At 44.9% G+C, this 24,524-nt stretch overlaps 1 protein-coding gene across 1 annotated transcript in view; it reads right to left on the bottom strand.

Annotated features, from left to right (window-relative positions):
• LOC120986500 (venom factor-like) overlaps positions 1-24,524 on the bottom strand; it is a 174,083-nt gene that overhangs the window by 99,836 nt on the left and 49,723 nt on the right. The window contains exons 20-26 of the mRNA XM_040415122.1: positions 18,430-18,569; positions 14,672-14,884; positions 14,002-14,062; positions 11,147-11,233; positions 10,410-10,613; positions 10,223-10,298; positions 9,967-10,126 (exon numbers count right to left, since the gene is read on the bottom strand). Of these exons, the coding sequence (XP_040271056.1) occupies positions 9,967-10,126; positions 10,223-10,298; positions 10,410-10,613; positions 11,147-11,233; positions 14,002-14,062; positions 14,672-14,884; positions 18,430-18,569 (941 nt within the window). The remainder of the gene's footprint in view (positions 1-9,966; positions 10,127-10,222; positions 10,299-10,409; positions 10,614-11,146; positions 11,234-14,001; positions 14,063-14,671; positions 14,885-18,429; positions 18,570-24,524) is intronic.

The raw sequence follows: 24,524 nt of genomic DNA on the forward strand, positions 1-24,524 counted from the left end.
TGGTACTATTCCTATCAGTTTAATCCCTGTTACGTCCCCTATCAGGGGCCGGTGTATGGAATAGATTTTAGGAACCGGGAGATGGAAAAAGATGCTTGGTCGGTCCTCTTACTTCCAATTTGGGGCAATGCGCGTGCGCCGTGCAATGTACTGTGCTACCCTATATGAGTGGTATGTTAAGTAGTACTATTCCTATCAGTTTAATCCCTGTTACATCCCCTATCAGGGGCCGGTGTATGAAATAGATTTTAGGAACCGGGAGATGGAAAAAGATGCTTGGTTGGTCCTCTTACTTCCAATTTGGGGCACTGCGCGTGCGCCGTGCAGTGTACTGTGCCACCCTATATGAGTGGTGTGTTAAGTAGTACTATTCTTATCAGTTTAATCCCTGTTACGTCCCCTATCAGGGGACGTGTATCGTATAGATTTTAGAGAACCGCAAAGAGTTGTCAACAGTTGACACACTCATGACATAAATTTTATTCCTCTATGCGTCAATCTTGGTGTAGTGATGACTGTGCTTGTGTGCATGTTTGGGAGATTGCAGGCGATGGCGATTTTTCAAAGCCTATGGTCGTGCTGAGGTAGTTCAGTGACAATGATTCTGCAGTGTGGGCCCATTGTTGGCCTAGTAGGCTTTAATGATCACTTTAGATGATCACAAAGAAAATTAATGTTTTTTTTATGCAAAATTATCCAGCCGATCGCTTTTGGTCTGTTCACAATGAAGCAACGACCTTATCATCTGGGGTGTGCCAACATTGCCTTTGCCAACACACTCATAGAGGTGATTGCTTCATTGTGATACGCAAGCCCCTTCACCACAACAAGGTAAACGATCACGAAGGGGAATTAACACATGTATGTGCCTTTTTTTTTGTTTTGTTTTTGCAGCCACAGTGCAGCACCAGAGGCCAGAAAAATTAGGCATATACACATGCCTGAAGAATTAGGTATTGTTGCAGCCGCTGCTGTAGCAGTGGCCGAAAAAATTGATGTTTTCCAGGCAGAAAGTGCACTAAAACATTGCGGCTTGAACCCTAGTTGGTGGCGGAGAAGTCACGCAAGTCATCCAGCATGCAGAGATTAAATACAGCAGCATGTGGAACATTTTTAGCCCAAGGCATCTCATCAGGCCTTTTTTAGTCAAATGCATCCCCCACTGTCAGTCCCTTCGGGATCCATGCCTCATTCATCTTAATAAAGGTGAGGTAATCTAGACTTTTTTGACCTAGGCGACTTCTCTTCTCTGTGACAATACCTCCTGCTGTGCTGAAGGTCCTTTCTGACAGGACACTTGAAGCGGGGCAGGCCAGAAGTTCTATCGCAAATTGGGATAGCTCAGCCACAGGTCAAGCCTGCACACCCAGTAGTCAAGGGGTTCATCGCTCCTCCGAGTGTCGATATCTGCAGTTAAGGCGAGGTAGTCTGCTACCTGTCGGTCTAGTCGTTCTCTGAGGGTGGACCCCGAAGGGCTGTGGCGATGCATAGGAATTAAAAAGCTCCACATGTCCTCCATCAACAACACGTCTGTAAAGCGTCCTGTCCTTGTCGGCATGGTCGTGGTAGGAGGAGGATTACTTTCACCTCTTCCCCTGTTAGATTCCCGTTGTGCTGTGACATCACCCTTATACGCTGTGTAAAGCATACTTTTTAATTTATTTTGGAACTGCTGCATCCTTTCCGACTTGCGGTAATTCGGTAACATTTCAGACACTTTCTGCTTATACCGGGGGTCTAGTAGCGTGGCCACCCAGTACAGGTCGTTCTCCTTCAGCATTTTTATACGAGGGTCCCTCAACAGGCATGACAGCATGAAAGACCCCATTTGCACAAGGTTGGATGTCGAGCTACTTATGTCCCGTTCCTCGTCCTCACTGATCTCATTGAAGGTCTGTTCTTCCCCCAGCCACGTACAGCACCACGGGTACCAGATAGGTGACAACGAGCACCCTGGGATGCCTGCTGTGGTTGGTCTTCCTCCTCCTCAAAGCCACATTCCTCCTCAGACTCCTCTTCCTCAGACTCCTCTTCCAGCGTTGCCGCAGGTCCAGCAAGTGATGCTGATAAGGCTGTTTCTGGTGGTGATGGTGACCACAACTCTTCCTCTTTCTCTTCACGCTCATCTATGGCCTGATCCAGCACTCTTCGCAGGGCACGCTCCAGGAAGAAAACAAATGGGATGATGTCGCTGATGGTGCCTTCGGTGCGACAGACTAGGTTTGTCACCTCCTCAAAAAGACGCATGAGCCTACAGGCATTGCGCATGAGCGTCCAGTAACGTGGCAAAATAATACCCAGCTCCACAGAGGCTGTCCTAGCACCCTGGTCATACAAATACTCGTTGACGGCTTTTTCTTGTTGGAGCAGGCGATCGAACATTAGGAGTGAAGAATTCCAATGTGTCTGGCTGTCGCAAATCAAGCGCCTCACTGGCATGTTGTTTCGCCGCTGAATATCGGAAAAGTGCGCCATGGCCTTGTAGGAACGCCTGAAATGGCCACACACCTTCCTGGCCTGCTTCAGGACGTCCTGTAAGCCTGGGTACTTATGCACAAAGCATTGTACGATAAGATTCAACACATGTGCCATGCACGGCACATGTGTCAACTTGCCCAAATTCAATGCCGCCAACAAATTGCTTCCGTTGTCACACACCACTTTGCATCCAGTTGGTGCGAGGTCAGCCACTGATCCACCTGTGCGTTCAGGGCGGACAGGAGTGCTGGTCCGGTGTGACTCTCTGCTTTCAGGCAAGTCAACCCCGTATCGGGGATGTGGAATAGCCCCTGGGGAGCTGGGGTGGTGCAGTTGATGTAGAGCAAGGCGCAGCAGAAGAGGACTCAGCCGAGGAGGTTAGCGAAGAGGATGGAGTAGGAGGAGTAGAGGAGGTGGCAGCAGGCCTGCCTGCAAGTCGTGGCAGTGTCACCAACTCCTCTGCAGAGTCACGCATTCCATGCTTGCCAGCCGTCAGCAGGTTTACCCAATGCACAGTGTACGTGATATACCTGCCCTGACCGTGCTTTGCAGACCAGGTATCAGTGGTCAGATGGACCCTTGCCCCAACACTGTATGCCAGACATGCCATGACTTCCTTTTCCACAATAGAGTACAGGTTGGGGATTGCCTTTTGTGAAAAAAAAATTCGGCCGGGTACCTTCCACTGCGGTGTCCCAATAGCTACAAATTTTTTGAAGGCCTCAGACTCCACCAGCTTGTATGGTAAAAGCTGGCGGGCTAAGAGTTCCGACAAGCCAGCTGTCAGACGCCGGGCAGTCAGATATTAGCTTCTTACGCTCAAACATTTCCTTGACAGACACCTGACTGTGGGCAGATGAGCAGGAACTGCTGAAGGTGAGAGGCGGAGTGGCGGGTGGTTGAGAGGGGGCAAGGAGTGATTGACAGCAGTGGTTGACGTGGCTGAAGATGCTGGACCAGGAGGAGGATTGTGGCTTTGAGTTTGTGTGCTGCTTGTACTCATCATGTGTTGATCCCATAGGCGTTTGTGATTTGAGATCATGTGCCTTCGCAAAGCAGTTGTACCTAGGTGGGTGTTGGACTTCCCACGACTCCGTTTCTTTTGGCACAGGTTGCCAATGGCATCGCTGTTATCAGAGGCAGACACACAAAAGAAATGCCACACTTCTGAGCTTTGCAATGACGGCATTCTGGTGGTGGCAACAGCATGCGCTGATTGGATTGCTGTCTGGCTGACCCCGGGTGCCGATACATGCTGTCTGACTGTGCCACTAGCTCCTTGCGACGACCTCCCCCTGCTTCCAACTCGTCTCCTCCTCCTCTCTGTCTCCCCATCAGAACTTTCCCCCTGTTCTTCTTCTCTTCGAGCAGGCACCCACGTGACATCCACGGACACATCGTCATCATCAACCGCTTCACTTGTATCTGAAAACTCAGCAAAGGAAGCAGCAGCGGGTACAACATCATCATCACACCGTACGTCCATGTGTGTAATGCTGCCTGACTGAGACATATCCCTGTTATCTACATCCTCTGGCAATAATGGTTGCGCATCACTCATTTCTTCCAACTGATGTGTAAATAACACTAACAATAATCCTCTGACAGATCAAGTGAAGCGACTGTGGTGCTAGTGTTGGTGGTGGCGGCAGGCGGTCGAGTGGTAACTTGAGAGGTGCCCGAAGCTGAGCTGGAGGAGGATGGTGCGTCAAGGTTCAGAGCGGAAGCTGTAGAAGATTGGGTGTCCTGTGTTAGCCAGTCAACTATGTCCTCAGAACTTTTCGAGTTCATGGTACAGGGCCTCTGAACACTGGGCATTATTCTAGGGCCAAAGGAAATCACAGCACCACGACCACGACGGCACCTGCGGGGTGGCCTACCTCTGCCTGTCATTTTTTTTTAGATTATTGGTACTATGCGTGCAAGGTACTGTGCCACCAGATATGAGTGGTGGGCACTGGCAGTGGGCACAGTACACTCTGCGAGCCTGACACACACTGGCAGGCAACTGCAATTATATTACAGAGAGAAAAAAAAAAAGCAGACTGATGTACTTGCCTTAAAAAGGGCTTTTTGGGTGCTGTCAGGACGCTGTCCTTACAGCAGAGATCAGATGAGTCTTTGAGGACTGGAGTGGACACAGAACACTGGCCTAGCTAACGATTTCCCTATTAAATCAGCAGCAGCTGCACTGTCCCTGCTCTCACTAACTCTGCAGCTTCAGAATGAATCTAAGATGGATGCTGTCCTTGCTTTTTGATAGGAGGTGGGAGGGTCTGGGAGGGAGGGTCTGCTGCTGATTGGCTGGAATGTGTCTGCTGACTGTGAGGTACAGGGTCAAAGTTTGCTCAATGATGACGTATAGGGGGCGGACCGAACATCGCATATGTTCTCCCGCCGCGGCGAACGCGAACAAGCGATGTTCGCCGGGAACTGCTCGCCGGCGAATAGTTCGGGACATCTCTATAAAAAATACATATCATCTCAGATGTTTTTTCAGTAGTAAAACAAGAAAAACAATATAAACGGAAAAACAAGAAAAATGTGGTATTGTTGTAATCGTACTGACCCAGAGAATGAAGGGCACAAGTCGGTTTTACCGAATAGAGGACACCGTAAAAACGAAACTCACAAAATTGAATTTTTCTTCCAATTCCTTCCCATTTGGAATTTTCTTTCTACCTTCCCACTATGACATATGCAATTGAAAACCGTGCCATTAGAAATTACAACTTGTCCCTCAAAAAACAAGCGCTCATATGGCAATGTGAACCGAAAAGAAGTTATGAAGTTATGACCCCCGGAAAGTAGGGAATTAAAAAACGAAAATGCAATAACGTAACATTGCAAAGTACTGAAATGGTTCAAGAGCCCGTTTTCAAGCATTGAAGGTGTTCTTGGATTTCATAATGATGAGTTGTCCTTAGGCTACATTCACATCTGCGCTTTCGCTTTCTGCTATTGAGATCCGCTATAGGATCTCAATAGCGAAGGAAAATACTTCCGTTTTGTCCCTATTCATTGTCAAAAGGGACAAAACTGAACTAAACGAAAAGGAGTCACCAGAATGCACTCCGTTCCGTTTGGTTGCGTCCCCATCGCGGAAAGAATAACGCTGCAAGATGCAGACCAAGACGGATAGACAGAATAGAAAACGGATTCGTCCCCCTTTGACTTTCAATGGTGTTCATGACGGATTCGTCATGGCTATTTTAATAATAATACAACCGTCCGGATGCAGATGGTTGTATTATCAGTAACGGAAGCTTTTTTGCTGGATCCGTCGTTGCTGTTGTGAAAGAAGCCTCAGCTGTAAGAAGGTGATGGTATGTGGATGCAGAGTTTGGCAGTTGTTCCACAAGATAAACTGTTGGACACAGTGGCCAAGCTATCAGGGAAGTGGCTGCTTCGGGGCCCGAGCTCAGAAGGGGTCTAGGAGCGGTACTAAACAGTGTCGGACTGGCCCCACCCCCTCTACACTCACTGCAATGCTCTAGAATACTAGTGGTGCAAAGTAGTCAGATAAGCCCCGCCCATCAGCATGGAGCATTAATGGAGGAGCCTTGCTGCTTCATTGTGCAGCCATGGATCAGTACACTGTGTTACAGGGAGATCCAGTCTCCCCTCCTTCTCCTGTACTATTAGTACAGTCCAGCTTCCATATACTGCTCTGTAGTCGGCAATAACAGGAGGATGAGGGAAAACTGATCAGTGTGAAACAGGAAGTCCTGCAGGAAGAAGAGCCTGTGTCTGTCCTCCATCTCTGCCCCCCCCCCCCCCCCCCCAAGCTGACATTCATCTGCTGTCCTCTGGGCCCCCTTCCCCAGTCCACCTATCCATCTGATGCCAGTCCCCTGGGCCCCCTAACCATCTGATGCTCCCAGTCCCCTGGGCCCCCTAACCATCTGATGCCCCCAGTCCCCTGGGCCCCCTAACCATCTGATGCGCCTTCCTCTGGGCCTTCTACCTGCTGGTCAATGTCAGAATAGCACTGACATTAAAATATATAGGGATAATGCATTGCATTTTAAAATCAAAAAGCTGTATGTTATAGTCCCCTTGTGGGACTATTAAGTGGTAAAAAAAAGTAAAAAAAAACTCATTTATTTAATAAATAAAATCCCATTAAAAAAATTACCATTATTTTTCATTGAAAATACGCTTTTCAATTAAAGAAATTGAAAAAAAAAATCTCCCCCATATGTTTGGTATTGCCGCGTCCATATCGACCCGGACTACAGAAATATCATGTAAATTATCCCCTACGGTGAACGCTGTAAAAAAAAAGAAAAAAAAAGACAGAATTGCTCATTTATTCTTAGTTGCCACCGGAAAAATGTAATAACAAGCGTTAAAAAAGCGTTATTTACACCAAAATGATGCCAATGAAAAATACAAGTCGTCCTGCAAAAATAAAGCCCTCACACTACTCTATAGAAATAAAAAAAAAAAAAGTTATGGGTCTTGTGAAGCGGAAATGCAAAAAGGAGTTTATTGCAAAAAAGTTGTAAAACGCAAAAAATAACTATATGTATTTGGTATCTCTTTAATTGTACTGACCCAGAGAATAAAGATATTATGTTATTTATACCAAAAAATTAACGCCGTAAAATTTATAAAAATAGCAATACTGCAGTGGCAGTATTGCTATTTTTCTCATCTCCCTCCTAGAAAGAGTTAATAAAACTTAATCAGAAAGTTATGTATACCCTAAAATGGTGCCATTAAAAACTACAACTGGTCCCGCAAAAAAACAAGCCCTCATAAAGCTATATAGACGGAAAAATAAAAAAGTTATAGCTCTTGGAACGCGATAATGAAAAAAGGAAGAAAAACGCTTCAAAACACTAAGGGGTTAAAAAAAAGAAAAAAAAGAAATAATAATCACTAAATAACCACATGAATTGGGTTTGCAAAGAAGTATGTGTGGGGGGTGGTGCTACAAAATTTGCTGTGGGGACCAGTCAGTTCTAGCTACGCCCCTGGTTGGACCTCAGTGTTAACTGCAGCCGCCACTATTTGCACTGTGGGACATTGGTGGCACCAGGTCAGTTACTGTAGTGGAGTCAGTGTTCAGAGCAAGGCAGCCATCCTTGTACTGTAAGTGGTATTTCCCAGAGAAAGAGGGCAGTCTGACAAACCTTGGAACGTGATAAAGGAAAATAGCCAAGCCATATTGTATATCCATCCACAACAGTATGGAGTAGCATTGGCTATTTTCCCTTGTCATGTTCCAAGGCTTTTTATAAAAGTCAGATATTGACTCATAAAGAACTACTTGACACCAGTGAGATGGTTCTCTTTCTATGGAAGATACCTTTTTTTTTTTTACATAATATGTTTCCACTATGTGTCCAAACACAGCTGGTCTCCCAAACTAGAGCACGTACCTCTCCTAGACGAGTAAAGAAACCATGGCAGATTACAGAGATCTCCGTTGATGGTCCATCATGGAAAACGTCTTTGTCTGCCTTGTTTTTTACCTTTTTTTATATCTAAATTGGACCTCATCTGTCTTTGAGATTTATGGGAGTCTCAGTCGATGCTCCGTCACAATCAAAATGATTGGGAAATGCTCTAAAGTCCTTATAATATATTACTTGTAATGATCGCCAAAAGAGATGACCGAATCGGGTGCACCGAAGTGGAATTCGATCCGAATTTCAGGATAAATTCGATTCACCGCAAACCCAAATTTTTAATACTGTAAAAAAAAAAAAAATGCATACTTACCTCCTCCATTTGCTCGCGACGGGCTGGCCGCCGGCATCTTGATTGAAGATCTCGGCCAAAATCCCAATTTCAGAAAATACTGCATTTTAATTTATATGCAGATGACCTAACTAGAGCATAGAGGGCACGCGTTAAACAAAACAAAAATGATACATACAATCGGGACTCGTTGGTCATCAATCTTCCATGATGTAGAAAGGGGCAGTCCCATAGGCAGGGTAGTAGTCCTAACTTGGGGATCTCTCCCTACTATTCACCCTATATTTGTGTCCCTGCCTAAAAAACTGAATGGCTGCCCCGATAGGGGCGATCCCGTATTCAGGAACCTTTTATATACCCTAGGATGGCCCTGAAAAGGTGATACAGGCCCACCCTTAACTATTGGTATATTATTACCATTGAATGTCTACTACTCTATTTATACCTGTCTGATGCCGATTGGGACACTTGTTGAGTGTCCCCTGATGAGCCTCATTTATCATACTGGGCGAAACGCGTTGGGATCAAGGGACCTAACAAATATATGTTGGTATTTTTCAATTATTGAGGTGCCCTTCTAATAATATACAATAGAGTTGAAAGTGTACTTGATGTCTTTTTGGACGGTTGTTTTGTTCATAGTAGTCTTCACTGTGGGTATATGAACTCCATCATCATATTTGAGTAAAAATATCTTTGATACATTACGCATTTTTTATTTTTGTATATAGATTAGGGCACATTATTTAACTATAGGCCACCTCATCAGGGTGGGTCTGTATTACCTGTTTTCAGGGCTACCCTAGGGTATATAGGAGGTTCCTGAATACGGGATCGGCCCTATCGGGGCGGCCATTCCGTTTTTTTAGGCAGGGACACAAATGTAGGATGAATAGTAGGGAGAGATCCCCAAGTTAGGACCACTACCCTGCCTATGGGACTGCCCTTTTCTACATCATGGAAGAATGATGACCACCGAGTCCTGACTGTACGCATCAATTTTTGTTTTGTTTAACACGTGTTGTATGTGGGGTTATTTAATTAGTACAATAAATGTTACGTTTTATACTATAGTGGTACTCTGTGATAGTGATATAGTACTTGTAATTACACCACTATAAGGATATCTTCCCTTTGACGGGTTACTGTCTTAGCTGTGATTTTTTTTTAGCATAGAGGGGCCATCCACAGCCCTTGGAGCACCAGTTTGTTACACCCTTTCAGCTTCAATCTCTCCCCCATTCACCTTGATTGCCAGGGCTAGACATCTCATCTATACCAGTCTTCTTGTTCCTGCGCTGTGTCTTACGGTTTCTGCAAATTCCAACTGAGCAAGCACCAAGACCTGTCATCTCGCACCTGCACTGTTGTGTCTCCTGGTCTTGGCGCTTGCTCAGCTGGAATCTGCACTGCCTGTAGTGCAGCAAGAGATCCACTGAGCAAATGCTAAGACCAGAAGACAAGTGTAGACCTGTCAATCAAGGGAAAGTGGGGAGGGACTAAAAGCGGAAGGAGTGTAACCAACTGGTGCTCTGAGGGCTCTGGTCAGCTCCTCAGTGCTCCAATTGGGTCAGGTGTATATGAATAGAAATGCAGTATTCTCTGTAATGAAGCAACAGATAATCATGATCAAGTTATCATTTTTATCAGCATGAACAACTCCATCAGGCTTTATGCCTGGTTTAGTAGGTTTGATCTTTAAGTCTTGCTTTCCTCAACCTTCTGGCAGTGAATAACTTAAAAATTGAAAGTTATGTGTTTATTTGAAGTTCTTACCCTTGAATATTGTTCACTAATAGGAATCTTCTCAGTGAACATCCCATCCGGCTTCTGCTTCGTCAAAATAAGCCACTTCACAGACTCACACAGTTTATCATCACGAATGCTAGTAATACTCTTAGCCATAGCAAAAACTTTGAGAATATAAGCGGTGAGCCTAAAGACAAAGCAATGGTGGAATTATTATGAAAAAGATAATAAGCCTACAGAAGAATATGCCATCAATGACCCTAAAAGAAGAAGTCATAGCTACCATGTGCCAGAGTCTGTCCCAGGGAAAGATCCTAAAGATCCATCACTTTTACGATAATTGAGCTGATTGACATAACCTAGTAAGAAAGTAAGGCAAGACCAAATATGGAATGGTTACTTACTACAGTAGATACAACATGAAGATTGAACTCCTAGTAATGTCACCCCAAGAGATAACCTGATACTACCTATGTTGACTTTTTGAATGGCGTCCTCCCTGCGATTGACTCCTATTCGGTCCCACTGATTAGTGGCATCAAGATAATATGTGGCGATAACAACTGGAGTAAGCCTCTTCATATTTTGTTCGCAACAACCGATTGGCGTAACGATAAGATGGCTTATGCTGGCACCGTCTATGGCATCTTCAAGAAATTGTGCAATTGGTATTCCTAAAGAAAGACATATTATTTCCAAAGATGAACATTCACTTGTATAGTCTTGTAAACCAACTAAGGGCAGGTTCACATCAGCATTATGAATTCCATTATTGCTTTCTGTTATAACATCGCTATAACGCAAAATAACTGAAATTGTAAGACGGATTTCAAAACGGAAACCTTTAGAGGCCTTCCGTTTTGATTCCTCATAATAGAGGTCTATGGGCAAGCATAACGGATCCGTCTGGTTTCCATTATGCAGGACGAAAAAGAAAGTCCTGCATAACAAAAACCAGACGGATCGATCCGTTATGTTGCCCATAGACCTCTATTATGAGGGGTAAAACCAGAAGGCCTATAAAGGTTTCCGTTTTGAAATCTGCCTTACAAATTCCATTATTTTCCGTTAAAACCATGTTATAATGGATTGCAATAACGGAATTCATAATGCTGATATGAACCCTCCCTAAAAGAGATTTAAAAAAAAAACTGTGACAGGTCATCAGCAGGTACCCAACAGCAATGGTCGTTACTCAGCAGCGCACCTTGTACATTGACAATAATTGTAGTTGGTGAGCCTGGAACAATTTTCTTATTGGCAAGTGATGGCACCTTTACTACATGATCTCCACCTGAAAGAACCAAAGATGTGAAAATGAATGGTCATCATGGTAACGCAACCTCTCAATTCTGTTGGAAATTAAGGGGTGACATGAAATGTCAATTGAAAGTCCACCCAACATCTGTGCCCATCATAATTAATGGTGTTGCCAATGAAGCCTTTCCATAAGAGTGATGCTTTTTATTGGGTAACAGGTGAACCAACGCCATATTAGAAGAGTTTTTCTGATCAGAGACAGCCCATTTCACAATGTGTGTGGCATGATGATCACTGAATCGCTGTGCGTCTGGCTTTATTCAGAATCTTGTGTTATATATATACGAATTGTGGCATCACAAGGGATCTGTATATAGCCTGGTTAGGTTGATCATACCCTGATCATGACTATATGTTGCCTACTTACAGAAAATACGGAATTTTTATTCATATGTAGATAACCTAACTAGAGCATAAAGCGGCCATCCACAGCCCTTGGAGCACCAGTTTGTTACACCCTTTCAGCTTTAATCTCTCCCCCATTCCCCTTGATCGCCAGGGCTAGATATCTCACCAATACCAGTCTTCTTGTTCCTGCGCTGTGTCTTCCAGTCTCTGCACTTGCCCAGTCGATCTTCTACTGTGCTCCAAGGAGTGCAAATTCCAACTGAGCAAGCACCGAGACCTGTCATCTCGCACCTGCGCTGTTGTGTCTCCTGTTCTCGGCGCTTGCTCAGCTGGAATCTGCGCTGCCCGGAGTGCAACAAGAGTTCCACTGAGCAAATGCTGAGACCAGAAGACAAGTCTATACCTGTCAATCCAGGGGAAGTGGGGAGGGACTAAAGTTAAAGGAGTGTAACATCTGGTGATCTGAGGGCTCTGGTCAGCCCCTCAGTGCTCCAATTGGGTCAGGTGCATATGAATAGAAATGCAGTATTCTCTGTAATGAGAATAAAGCCTTTCCATAAGAGTGATGCTGTTTATTGGGTAACAGGTGAACCAACGCCATATTAGAAGAGTTTTCTGATCAGAGACAGCCCATTTCACAATGTGGGTGGCATGATGATCACTGAATCGCTGTGCGTCTGGCTTCAGGCAGAATGTTTCTTTATGAGTTGTGGCATCCCAAGGGATCTGTAAGGATGTTCATATTTCTTTTACCTAAAGTCTATAGATACCTTTGGGGGCAATTTTTTTATTTTATTTATGCACTGTATTAATTTAGAGCTAAACATTATTTTTTTAAATTTGTCTTTGTTTAAAAATGTTCAACCCCTTTCTCTGTACAGACTTTAGATTCTGTAGTGCCAGGCTCTGTGTTTATACTTTTTCCCTCAGCTGATGGCTCCTAATCTCTAATCTCCTGACCTCATAGACAATCATTATAGGTCAGTTCTTATTTTACTGATAAGAATATAGGTTAAATAATCATTTATGAGCTGTTAGTAGTTCAAAGATAAGGGACATACATAGCCTGACGGTGAGGTTTCAAATGAAAGTAGGATGCATACAGTGAGGCAAAGAGTTACCCCTTTATGATAACAACTGCTCAAACATTTTAATAAAGACTGATTGAAAAAATGATTTTTAGCCCTAAATGAGTAAAATGATATCATAACAAATTGCCCCTATTGGGTTCATAGCTTTAAATGGGTTTTCGCGTGCTTAGATATTGATAAACTATCCTCAAAATCCTCATCAGACTGGTGCAGGTCCAATACTCAGACTGGTGCAGGTCTAATGCTCAGACTGGTGTGGGTCCAAGTTTCTAGTGCTGGAAACTAAACACTGGAAACAAGGCTCCATCGCCTGTGTAGCTTCGTCGCTGGAGTAATGCAGGTCAGCTCCCATTCACTTGAATGCTGAGCTGCAGTTCCACGACATAGGTTCTACACAGTGGACAGAGCCTAGTGCTTGAGGCTCCGGCAGCTGCCCAAAACAGCTGATTGTTGGGGGTGTTGGGTGTCAGACAGCTAAGATCTCATATCGATGATGTATCCTGAGGATAGTCCATCAACATATATGCTAAGTACTGAAAACCATTTTAGCTGCAAATTAAACTATACCATCATGTAGTGCCAAAATAATACCGGCATATACAATGCAAATTGTACCACCATATAGTTCCCACATAATACTGAAATTCTGTTTCCAAACATTAGCACCATGCACCACTAATCAATACTAGGGTTCCTGTCCATGGAGCGATTGCCCAGTGTGCCACACCCTAAAACAATCCCTGAAACTGGGAAGTGCCACAAAGATGGAGGGGGAAGATCCTTTAAAGGTCAACAGCATACATTGTTTTTGCTACAATATTTTTTACTCATATATAAGCAAAATACATTAAACTATTTCAGGAAATACTGTTTTAGGCCTCCTGCACACAAACAAACAAATTGCGGTCCGCAATGCACGAACACCGTCCATGGGGCAGCCGCAGCGGATCGCAGACCCATTCACTTTAATGGGTCCGTGATCCGGCCGTTCTGCAAAAAGATAGGACATGTTCTATCTTTTTGCGGAACGGAAGTACGGGACGAAACCCCACGGAAGCACTCCGTAGTGCTCCCGTAGGGTTCTGTTCCGTGTTTCCGTCCCACACCATTCCACATTTTCAGACCGATTGAAGTGAATGGGTATGCATCTGCGATGCAGAATGCCCATGGAACGGCACCCGTGTATTGCAGATCCTCAAATGTGGTCCGCAATACGGCAACGTTCATGTGCAGGAGGCCATAAAGTGGAATTTTCTTTAACCACAGCTCCAAACCTAATTTAAATGGAGAGAAGGACACTTACTTCTTGCTTCTGGCTCCAGTATTACCGAGGATACAATTTCCGTCTTACGAACACCTTCCGGCTGAAATGGAAAGCAAAAATTTTAGATGGTGTTAAAACAACCGTCAGTCATTTTCACAAAAAATTGTGGCCAAGTGCCAATGTAATTACTGTTTCAAGAGGTTGCCCAAGACTTACATAATAAAGACCTTTCCTCAGACTAGGTCATCAGTAAGGATGAGTGAACTTTACGTTTTGTAGATCCATCCGGTTTCCTTTATGCAGAAGTCCTCTTCTGCATAACAGAAACTAGACGGATCCATTATGCTGGCCATAGACTTCTATTATGACGGAAAAGGCATTCCGTCATGGAATTGTGTTATGTTCCGTGGTAACGGAATCCATAGTGCAATTCAGCGTAAAACTGAACCCGAACTTGAACTTCAAAACTTGAAGTTCGCCCATCCCTAGTCATCAGTATCAGATCAATGGAGGGCTGACACCTGGCACACAGATCAATGAAGGTCTGACACCTGGCACACAGATCAATGAAGGTCTGACACCTGGCACACCTCGGCCGATCAACTGTTTGGGCAATTACAGGCACCAGAAACTGTACAGTAGATTGAGCCAAACAGAAATTAATAAAATAAAAATTGCCATAACTCATACAGTAGCCATACTCTCTTACCACGACTTTCAATTTCCTCTTGACACCATCGCCTGCTAATTCTCCGTAGATTGAAGCTTTCACCTGAACATAGTGTTCCCCTAAAGAGAGCGGTACAATGACAAACGGAACTACAGTCGATGAGTTTTCATCCACCGTCACCTCCACTGTGTGCTGCCTTCTGGCTGTAGAAAGGCTGCAGAACTCAGGGTTGTGAGCAAACGTCACTCGCACCTAAAATGAGACCATATTATCATTATTTACAGCACGTCAAATACTATATGACACAGTGTTACTTTTCACCTACCCTAATCTGCTTGAGGTTAGGTCAAGAACCATGAAAGAAGGCAAAAGTACTGTAAATTCAGATTATCAGTTTAGTAGAATTAAGGATGAGTGAACCAGGCTCAGTCCAAATGTTTCTATTTTTCGACCGGCAGAAAAACCCAAATCTTTTCAGGTTCATGTAAGACGAATCCATGAAACCGGCATGTAGCGCTATTTTATCATACATGGTGGGAAAAAAGCAGTCGGGAGGAAGAAGTGGTCTTACATGACCATGAGATTAAGTGGGGGGGGGACTTGCTCTGATTGGCCCCATTTTGCCACTGTTTCTGTCTGTCTGCCTAACTGCCATCACGTTCTATACAGCTCCTGTGGCCTACATCATGCCACTAATGGCTCTCAATCGTCAGTTTACATGTATTCATTTTCCACATGGTTGAAATTTTTTTCAAATAAATTGGCGGAGGGGCTTTAAATTTCTTTAAGCAGCATACATACGTGATTACTGCATCAATACTGACATTTTCTCTCAGCTCAGGCTGAATGCGATCAATAGACCTCTCCTTGCTGTTGGTGGCCCATTCTACCACTCTTGCGGTCTGTCTGCCTACCATAACGTTCTGTACGGCTGCTGCTGCTGCTGCCCGCATCATGCCACTAATGCCACTTGCCAACCATAACCTTCCCCCAAGCCAATTTTTTTTTTATCCCAAAACACGTTATATGTTTAAACATCATCTTCCCCCAATGAGGGACAATTTTTGGAAGCTTTGGAATATGAAAAAGCATGAGACATGTACCAATGCTATATGATATTAAACGTGCTGTATGTTAACGCCATCAGATGTGCGTTTACCCATAGCTAGGTATGTCAGTGTCACTCAGACATCATTTACTATTGCTGTCATTGCGTTCCGAAGCTTGAAGAGGGGGAGTGGGATTATTTTTTTTTTTTTTTATAAACTAAAAGAGATAAGTTTTCCTAAGGGTACTTTCACACTTGCGGCAGAGAATTCCAGCAGGCAGTTCCGGCGACGGAACTGCCTGCCGGATCCAGCAATTCTGACGCAAACAGACTGATTTGATGCGGATCCGTCTGACAAATGCATTGCAATACCAGATCCGTCTCTCCGGTGTCATCCGGAAAAACAGATCCGGTATTTATTTATTTTTTTGCATTTTGAAAGGTCTGCACATGTGCAGACCGGAAATCCGGATCCGTTTTGCAGGAACACTTAACTGATGCATCCTGAACTGAATGCTCTCCATTCAGACTGTATTAGGACTGTATTTTCCGGTATTGAGCTCCTGTAACGGAACATCGGAAAAGAAAAACGCTAGTGTGAAAGTACCCTAAAAATGATGAGTCATAAGAACCAAGAGGGTTTAATGTACTGTGGTAATGTGTATGGTAAATAGTTCACATGTATGGCTAGCAACAATGATGGCGGTTTCTTCCCTCTTTCTTCCAAATTTTTCTGTAATTCCCCGACTGATGGGTACCATTTAAGATGCTGCCTAACCACAGGCAGCATGAAGCCTCAAAAGGTTGCCTGATTACAGAGATCTATGTTCTACTCTGAGCTATGTTTTACTTACTGTGAGAGGAGTCTGGGCATAGGCAAAAGAGTCCGCTGTGTGGCTTCTCCCTTCTCCCTGCTTTACTTGTCTAGGGAGAGATCTGTCAACCAAGCTAAGCAGTGTAGGGAGAAGCCGAACTCTTCTCTCCATGCCTGGACTCTTCTCCCCATACCCATACTCTTTTACCTATGTCTATATTCTTCTTCTTGTACTATGGGGCACATTTACTAAAGCTCTAAACTGGCGCACAAAAGCGGAACAGAGGTTTTCTGCCACTCCGTTTTAAACGTGGGTGGAGCTTAGCAGAAGGGGCGGGGCCTCCTTACCAGAACATGTTTTACATCATTTTACGCTAGAACACTGGCCCAAATGATAAGAGCTCACAGCTGACCTGGATATCAGTTTCTGGCGACTGGACGGCACAAAAAATGAAAAAAAAAACTATTATTAGGAGGCATGCTTTTTCTGATACATTTTACTCCTATGGACTTTTACCAGGGTTGGCTTATGAAGCAATAGTCTTTAGTAAGTGTGCTCCTGTATTTTCCCTCCCATAAAAGAGCCTGTCGGGATATTATGCAGCCCATGATGGAGACACCTTGAAACGGAAGGCAGGTTCTCTTTGAGGATCTCCACATAATCCACTCAGTCGTATTAGTCTTATTCAAAAGGTTATCCATGAGGTATAAATAATACTCATTCTTTTGAAGCTTTGCTTGTATTTTTCTGTCCTTTTATTCATATAAATAAATTGCTATAATACATAGTAATCCTGAGAGCGCTGAACTGATTGCTACCCCATGCTGCCCAATGTTTCGGGGTTCACGCCCCTCTTAAGGACCCATGACGTAGCTTTACGTCATGGGTCCGATCCCGTGCAGCGGGCACCTTAGCCGCGGGGTCTCTGCTATTTTAAATAGCAGAGACCCGCGGAACATGTATGCGATCAGCCATAAGGCTGATCACATACATCCTACCTTTCAGATGCCATGGGCAAATGTGACCACGGCATCTGCGCAGACCGGAACCGGAAGTCTCGCACTTCCGATCCGGTAACAGCGTTCCCCGGCTGAGATCGGGGGACCTGTTACTATGATCTAATTGACCGAAGCCCCAAGCCGACTTCCGAGTCAATTAGATGTATATATCAATACAGGCCACTAGGTGGCAGCCTTGTATTGATATAGTTCAATTGAAGTCTTCAATGACGGCTATTTAGCTATCACTGAATACTATGGGCAATAGAATGATTGCCAGTTATTGTCACCCAAGGTGACTTAAAGTAAAAAAAAAAAAAGTTTTTACTAATATTTTTTTTTTTTTAAAAACCTAAAAGTTCAATTCACCCCCCTTTCCTTAAAATAAAAATACGTAACCAATAAAAAAAAAACCATACACATAGCTACAAAAAAGTTATAGGGGTCAGAACATGGTTATGAAAAAACAAAAAGTTTTGTATTAAAACGCAAGAAAATATATTCAAGTGTGGTATTATTGGAACCGTACTGACCCGGAGAATGAAGATAACAGGTAAATTTTACCGCATAGTGTACAGTGTAAAAAAAAAAAAAACTTTATCAGGATTGCTTTTTTTCCCCAATTCTACCCCATTTGGAATTTTTTCTTCCCCCTCCCTACTACATGGTATGCAACCGTAAATGGTTCCATTAGAAAGTAGCACTTGTCCCGCAAAAAATAAGCCTTCATAAGGCTATGTGAATGGAAGAATGGAAAAAAAAAACGTTAGGACTATGGGAAGGCGGGGAGTGAAAAACTAAAATGCAAAAATGGAAAATCGAAGGGTCCTGAAGGGGTTAATCATACATCTCTTTGATGATGTCATGGTGCACAACAAATGTGATTCAATGACAAAGTCTGCTTAGAAAAAGTCTGGTTGGTATAAATGAATTTACCTTTAGTTGCTTTGATTCATAATTGTAGATGATGGCTCGAATTTCAACCTGTTCGTTCCTCACTACAGAATATGGAAGTCTTAGGTCAATAAAGAAGTTCTTGAAGGCTTGGATTTCATATGGTTTGGCCACACACATGCCTGTATGGATGGAATAAGACAGATGGTGAGTATCATCATCTGACACAACACTATACTATTATCTTGCTGTGAAGGGGGGGGCTATAATAATACAAAAGGTAATAGACTATGCATTGCAATTAGAGATGTCGCAAACATAAAATTTTCCGTTTGCGAACGGCTAACGCGAATTTCCGCAAATGTTCGCGAACGGGCGAACCGCCATAGACTTCAATACACAGGCGAATTTTAAAATCCACAGGGACTCTTTCTGGCCACAATAGTGATGGAAAAGTTGTTTCAAGGGGACTAACACCTGGACTGTGGCATGCCGGAGGGGGATCCATGGCAAAACTCCCATGGAAAATTACGTAGTTGACGCAGAGTGTGGTAAGTTAAATTCGCAATGCGATTAATATAACCTGTATTAATCGCATTGCGATTACAACTTAGATCTGAGTTCTTAATGGTTGTATTGCTAGAATATAACGAAGATTGAGAATTCTAGCAATACAACATAAAGTAACACAGTACTGTGTGTTAGGTAGTACTATTCCTATCTGTTTAATCCCTGTTACGTTCACTAGTATTATTATTATTATAAGGTGTGTTAAGTAGTACTATTCTTATCAGTTTAATCCCTGTTACGTCCCCTATCAGGGGACGTGTATATGGAATCAATTTTAGGAACCGGGAGATGGAAAAAGATGCTTGGTCGGTCCTCCTACTTCAAATTTGGGGCACTGCGCGTGCAATCTAATGTGCCACCAGATATGAGTGGTGTGTTAAGTATTACTATTCTTATCAGTTTAATCCCTGTTACGTCCCCTATTAGGGGACGTGTATATGGAATCAATTTTAGGAACCGGGAGATAGAAAAAGATGCTTGGTCGGTCCTCCTACTTAAAATTTGGGGCACTGCGCGTGCAATCTAATGTGCCACCAGATATGAGTGGTGTGTTAAGTAGTACTATTCTTATCAGTTTAATCCCTGTTACGTCCCCTATCAGGGGACGTGTATCGTATAGATTTTAGAGAACCGCAAAGAGTTGTCAACAGTTGACACACTCATGACATAAATTTTATTCCTCTATGCGTCAATCTTGGTGTAGTGATGACTGTGCTCGTGCGCACGTTTGGGAGATTGCAGGCGATGGGGGTTTTTCAAAGCCTATGGTCGTGCTTAGGTAGTTCAGTGACAGTTGAGTGACCCAGAAAACAATGATTCTGCAGTGTGGGCCCATTGTTGGCCTAGTAGGCTTTAATGATTACCTTAGATGATCACAAAGAAAATTAATGTTTTTTCTATGCAAAATTATCCAGCCGATCACTTTTGGTCTGTTCACAATGAAGCAACGACCTTATCATCTGGGGTGTGCCAACATTGCCATTGCCAACACACTCATAGAGGTGGTCGCTTCATTGTGATACGCAAGCCCCTTCACCACAACAAGGTAACAATCACGAAGGGGAATTGACACATGTATGTGCCTTTTTTTTTGTTTTGTTTTTGCAGCCACAGTGCAGCACTAGAGGCCAGAAAAATTAGGCATGTACACATGCCTGAAAAATTTGGTATTGTTGCAGCCGCTGCTGTAGCAGTGGCCAGAAAAATTGATGTTTGTTTTCCAGGCAGAAAGTGCCCTAAAACATTGCGGCTTGAACCCTAGTTGGTGGCAGATAAGTCACGCAAGTCATCCGGCATTCAGAGATAAAATACAGAAGCGTGTGGACCATTTTTAGCCCAAGGCAGCTCATCTCATCAGGCCTTTTTTAGTCGAATGTATCGCCCACTGTCAGTCCCTTCGGGATCCATCCCTCATTCATCTTAATAAAGGTGAGGTAATCTAGACTTTTTTGACCTAGGCGACTTCTCTTCTCAGTGACAATACCTCCTGCTGCACTGAAGGTCCTTTCTGACAGGACACTTGAAGCGGGGCAGGCCAGAAGTTCTATCGCAAATTGGGATAGCTCAGGCCACAGGTCAAGCCTGCACACCCAGGAGTCAAGGGGTTCATCGCTCCTCAGAGTGTCGATATCTGCAGTTAAGGCGAGGTAGTCTGCTACCTGTCGGTCGTTTCGTTCTCTGAGGGTGGACCCCGAAGGGCTGTGGCGATGCGTAGGACTTAAAAAGCTCTGCATGTCCTCCATCAACATCACGTCTGTAAAGCGTCCTGTCCCTGCCGGCGTGGTCGTGGGAGAAGGAGGATTACTTTCACCTCTTCCCCTTTTAGATTCCCGTTGTGCTGTGACATCACCTTTATATGCTGTGTAAAGCATACTTTTTAATTTATTTTGGAACTGCTGCATCCTTTCCGACTTGCGGTAATTCGGTAACATTTCAGGCACTTTCTGCTTATACCGGGGGTCTAGTAGCGTGGACACCCAGTACAGGTCATTCTCCTTCAGCCTTTTTATACGAGGGTCCCTCAACAGGCACGACAGCATGAAAGACCCGATTTGCACAAGATGCCGAGCTACTCATGTCCCGTTCCTCGTCCTCAGTGATCTCACTTAAGGTATGTTCTTCCCCCCAGCCACGTACAACACCACGGGTACCAGATAGGTGACAACGAGCACCCTGGGATGCCTGTTGTGGTTGGTCTTCCTCCTCCTCCTCAAAGCCACATTCCTCCTCTGACTCCTCTTCCTCACAATCCTCTTCCAGCGTTGCCGCAGGTCCAGCAAGCGATGCTGATAAGGCGGTTTCTGGTGGTGATGGTGACCACAACTCTTCCTCTTCCTCCTTACGCTCATCTACGGCCTGATCCAGCACTATTCGCAGGGCATGCTCAAGAAGAAAACAAATGGGATGATGTCGCTGATGGTGCCTTCGGTGCGACTGACTAGGTTTGTCACCTCCTCAAAAGGACGCATGAGCCTACAGGCATTGCGCATGAGCGTCCAGTAACGTGGCAAAAAAATTTCCAGCTCCGCAGAGGCTGTTCTAGCACCCCGGTCATACAAATACTCGTTGACTGCTTTTTCTTGTTGGAGCAGGCGGTCGAACATTAGGAGTGTTGAATTCCAACGTGTCGGGCTGTCGCAAATCAAGCGCCTCACTGGCATATTGTTTCGCCGCTGAATATCGGAAAACTGCGCCATGGGCATGTAGGAACGCCTGAAATGGCCACACACCTTCCTGGCCTGCTTCAGGATGTGCTGTAAGCCTGGGTACTTATGCACAAAGCGTTGTACGATCAGATTACACACATGTGCCATGCACGGCACATGTTTTAACTTACCCAAATTCAATGCCGCCAACAAATTGCTTCCGTTGTCACACACCACTTTGCCGATCTCCAGTTGGTGCGGAGTCAGCCACTGATCCACCTGTGCGTTCAGGGCGGACAGGAGTGCTGGTCCGGTGTGACTCTCTGCTTTCAGGCAAGTCAACCCCAAGACGGCGTGACACTGCCGTATCCGGGATGTGGAATAGCCCCTGGGGAGCTGGGGGAGTGCCGTTGATGTGGAGCAAGACGCAGCAGCAGAAGAGGACTCAGCCGAGGAGGTTATGGAAGAGGATGGAGTAGGAGGAGTAGAGGAGGTGGCAGGCGGTGTCACCAACTCCTCTGCAGAGCCACGCATTCCATGCTTGGCAGCCATCAGCAGGTTTACCCAATGCGCAGTGTAGGTGATATACCTGACCTGACCATGCTTTGCAGACCAAGTATCAGTGGTCAGATGGACCCTTGCCCCAACACTGTATGCCAGAGATGCCATGACTTCCTTTTGCACAATCGAGTACAGGTTGGGGATTGCCTTTTGTGCAAAGAAATTTTGGCCGGGTACCTTCCACTGCGGTGTCCCAAAAGCTACAAATTTTTTGAAGGCCTCAGACTCCACCAGCTTGTATGGTAAAAGCTGGCGGGCTAAGAGTTCCGACAAGCCAGCTGTCAGACGCCGGGCAAGGGGGGGACTTTGTGACATTGGCTTCTTACGCTCAAACATGTCCTTGACAGACACCTGACTGTGGGCAGATGAGCAGGAACTGCTCAAGGCGAGAGACGGAGTGGCGGATGGTTGAGAGGGGGCAAGGAGGACAGCAGTGGTTGACATGGCTGAAGATGCTGGACCAGGAGGAGGATGGCGGCTTTGAGTTTGTGTGCTGCTTGTACTCATGTGTTGATCCCATAGGCGTTTGTGATGTGCGATCATGTGCCTTCGCAAAGCAGTTGTACCTAGGTGGGTGCTGGACTTCCCACGACTCAGTTTTTTTTGGCACAGGTTGCAAATGGCATCGCTGTTGTCAGAGGCAGACACACAAATAAAATGCCACACTGCTGAGTTCTGCAATGACGGCATTCTGGTGGTGGCAACAGCATGCGTTGATTGGCGTGCTGTCTGGCTGAGCCCGGGTGCCGATACATGCTGTCTGACTGTGCCACTAGCTCCTTGCGACGACCTCCCCCTGCTTCCAACTCGTCTCCTCCTCTTCTCTGTCTCCCCATCAGAACTTTCCCCCTGTTCTTCTCTTCAAGCGGGCACCCACGTGACATCCACGGACACATCGTCATCATCAACCGCTTCACTTGTATCTGACAACTCAGCAAAGGAAGCAGCAGCGGGTACAACATCATCATCATCACACCGTACGTCCATGTGTGTAATGCTGTCTGACTGAGAAATATCCCTGTTATCTACATCCTCTGGCAATAATGGTTGCGCATCACTCATTTCTTCCAACTTATGTGTAAATAACTCCTCTGACAGATCAAGTGAAGCAGCTGTGGTGCTAGTGTTGGTGGTGGCGGCAGGCGGGCGAGTGGTAACTTGAGAGGTGCCCGAAGCTGAGCTGGAGGAGGATGGTGCGTCAAGGTTCCGAGTGGAAGCTGTAGAAGATTGGGTGTCCTGTGTTAGCCAGTCAACTATGTCCTCAGAACTTTTCGAGTTCAGGGTACGTGGCCTCTGAACACTGGGCATTATTCTAGGGCCAAAAGGAATCACAGCACCATGACCACGACGGCCCCTGCGGGTGGCCTGCCTCTGCCTGTCATTTTTTTTAGATTCGTTAAGTTGTACTATGCGTGCAAGCTACTGTGACACCAGATATGAGTTGCGCTGGTGACACTATGCACTTGCAGCTGGGCCTTAAACACACAAACACTTGTGTGCAACTGACTGCTATTTATTCACAGTCAAAATTGTTGTTTTTCTTTAAATGGAATCAAATGTGACACCAGATATGAGTTGCGCTGGTGACACTGTGCACTTGCAGGGCATGAAACACACACGCGTGCCGGCAACTGACTGTTATTATACACTGCGTGCAGAATTATTAGGCAAATTAGTATTTTGACCACATCATCCTCTTTATGCATGTTGTCTTACTCCAAGCTGTATAGGCTCGAAAGTCTACTACCAATTAAGCATATTAGGTGATGTGCATCTCTGTAATGAGAAGGGGTGTGGTCTAATGACATCAACACCCTATATCAGGTGTGCATAATTATTAGGCAATGTCCTTTCCTTTGGCAAAATGGGTCAAAAGAAGGACTTGACAGGCTCAGAAAAGTCAAAAATAGTGAGATATCTTGCAGAGGGATGCAGCACTCTTAAAATTGCAAAGCTTCTGAAGCGTGATCATCGAACAATCAAGCGTTTCATTCAAAATAGTCAACAGGGTCGCAAGAAGCGTGTGGAAAAACCAAGGCGTAAAATAACTGCCCATGAACTGAGAAAAGTCAAGCGTGCAGCTGCCAAGATGCCACTTGCCACCAGTTTGGCCATATTTCAGAGCTGCAACATCACTGGAGTGCCCAAAAGCACAAGGTGTGCAATACTCAGAGACATGGCCAAGGTAAGAAAGGCTGAAAGACGACCACCACTGAACAAGACACACAAGCTGAAACGTCAAGACTGGGCCAAGAAATATCTCAAGACTGATTTTTCTAAGGCTTTATGGACTGATGAAATGAGAGTGAGTCTTGATGGGCCAGATGGATGGGCCCGTGGCTGGATTGGTAAAGGGCAGAG

The sequence above is a fragment of the Bufo bufo genome, chromosome 1 (genome assembly GCF_905171765.1).
Source record: "Bufo bufo chromosome 1, aBufBuf1.1, whole genome shotgun sequence".
Classification (NCBI taxonomy): Eukaryota; Metazoa; Chordata; class Amphibia; order Anura; family Bufonidae; genus Bufo; species Bufo bufo.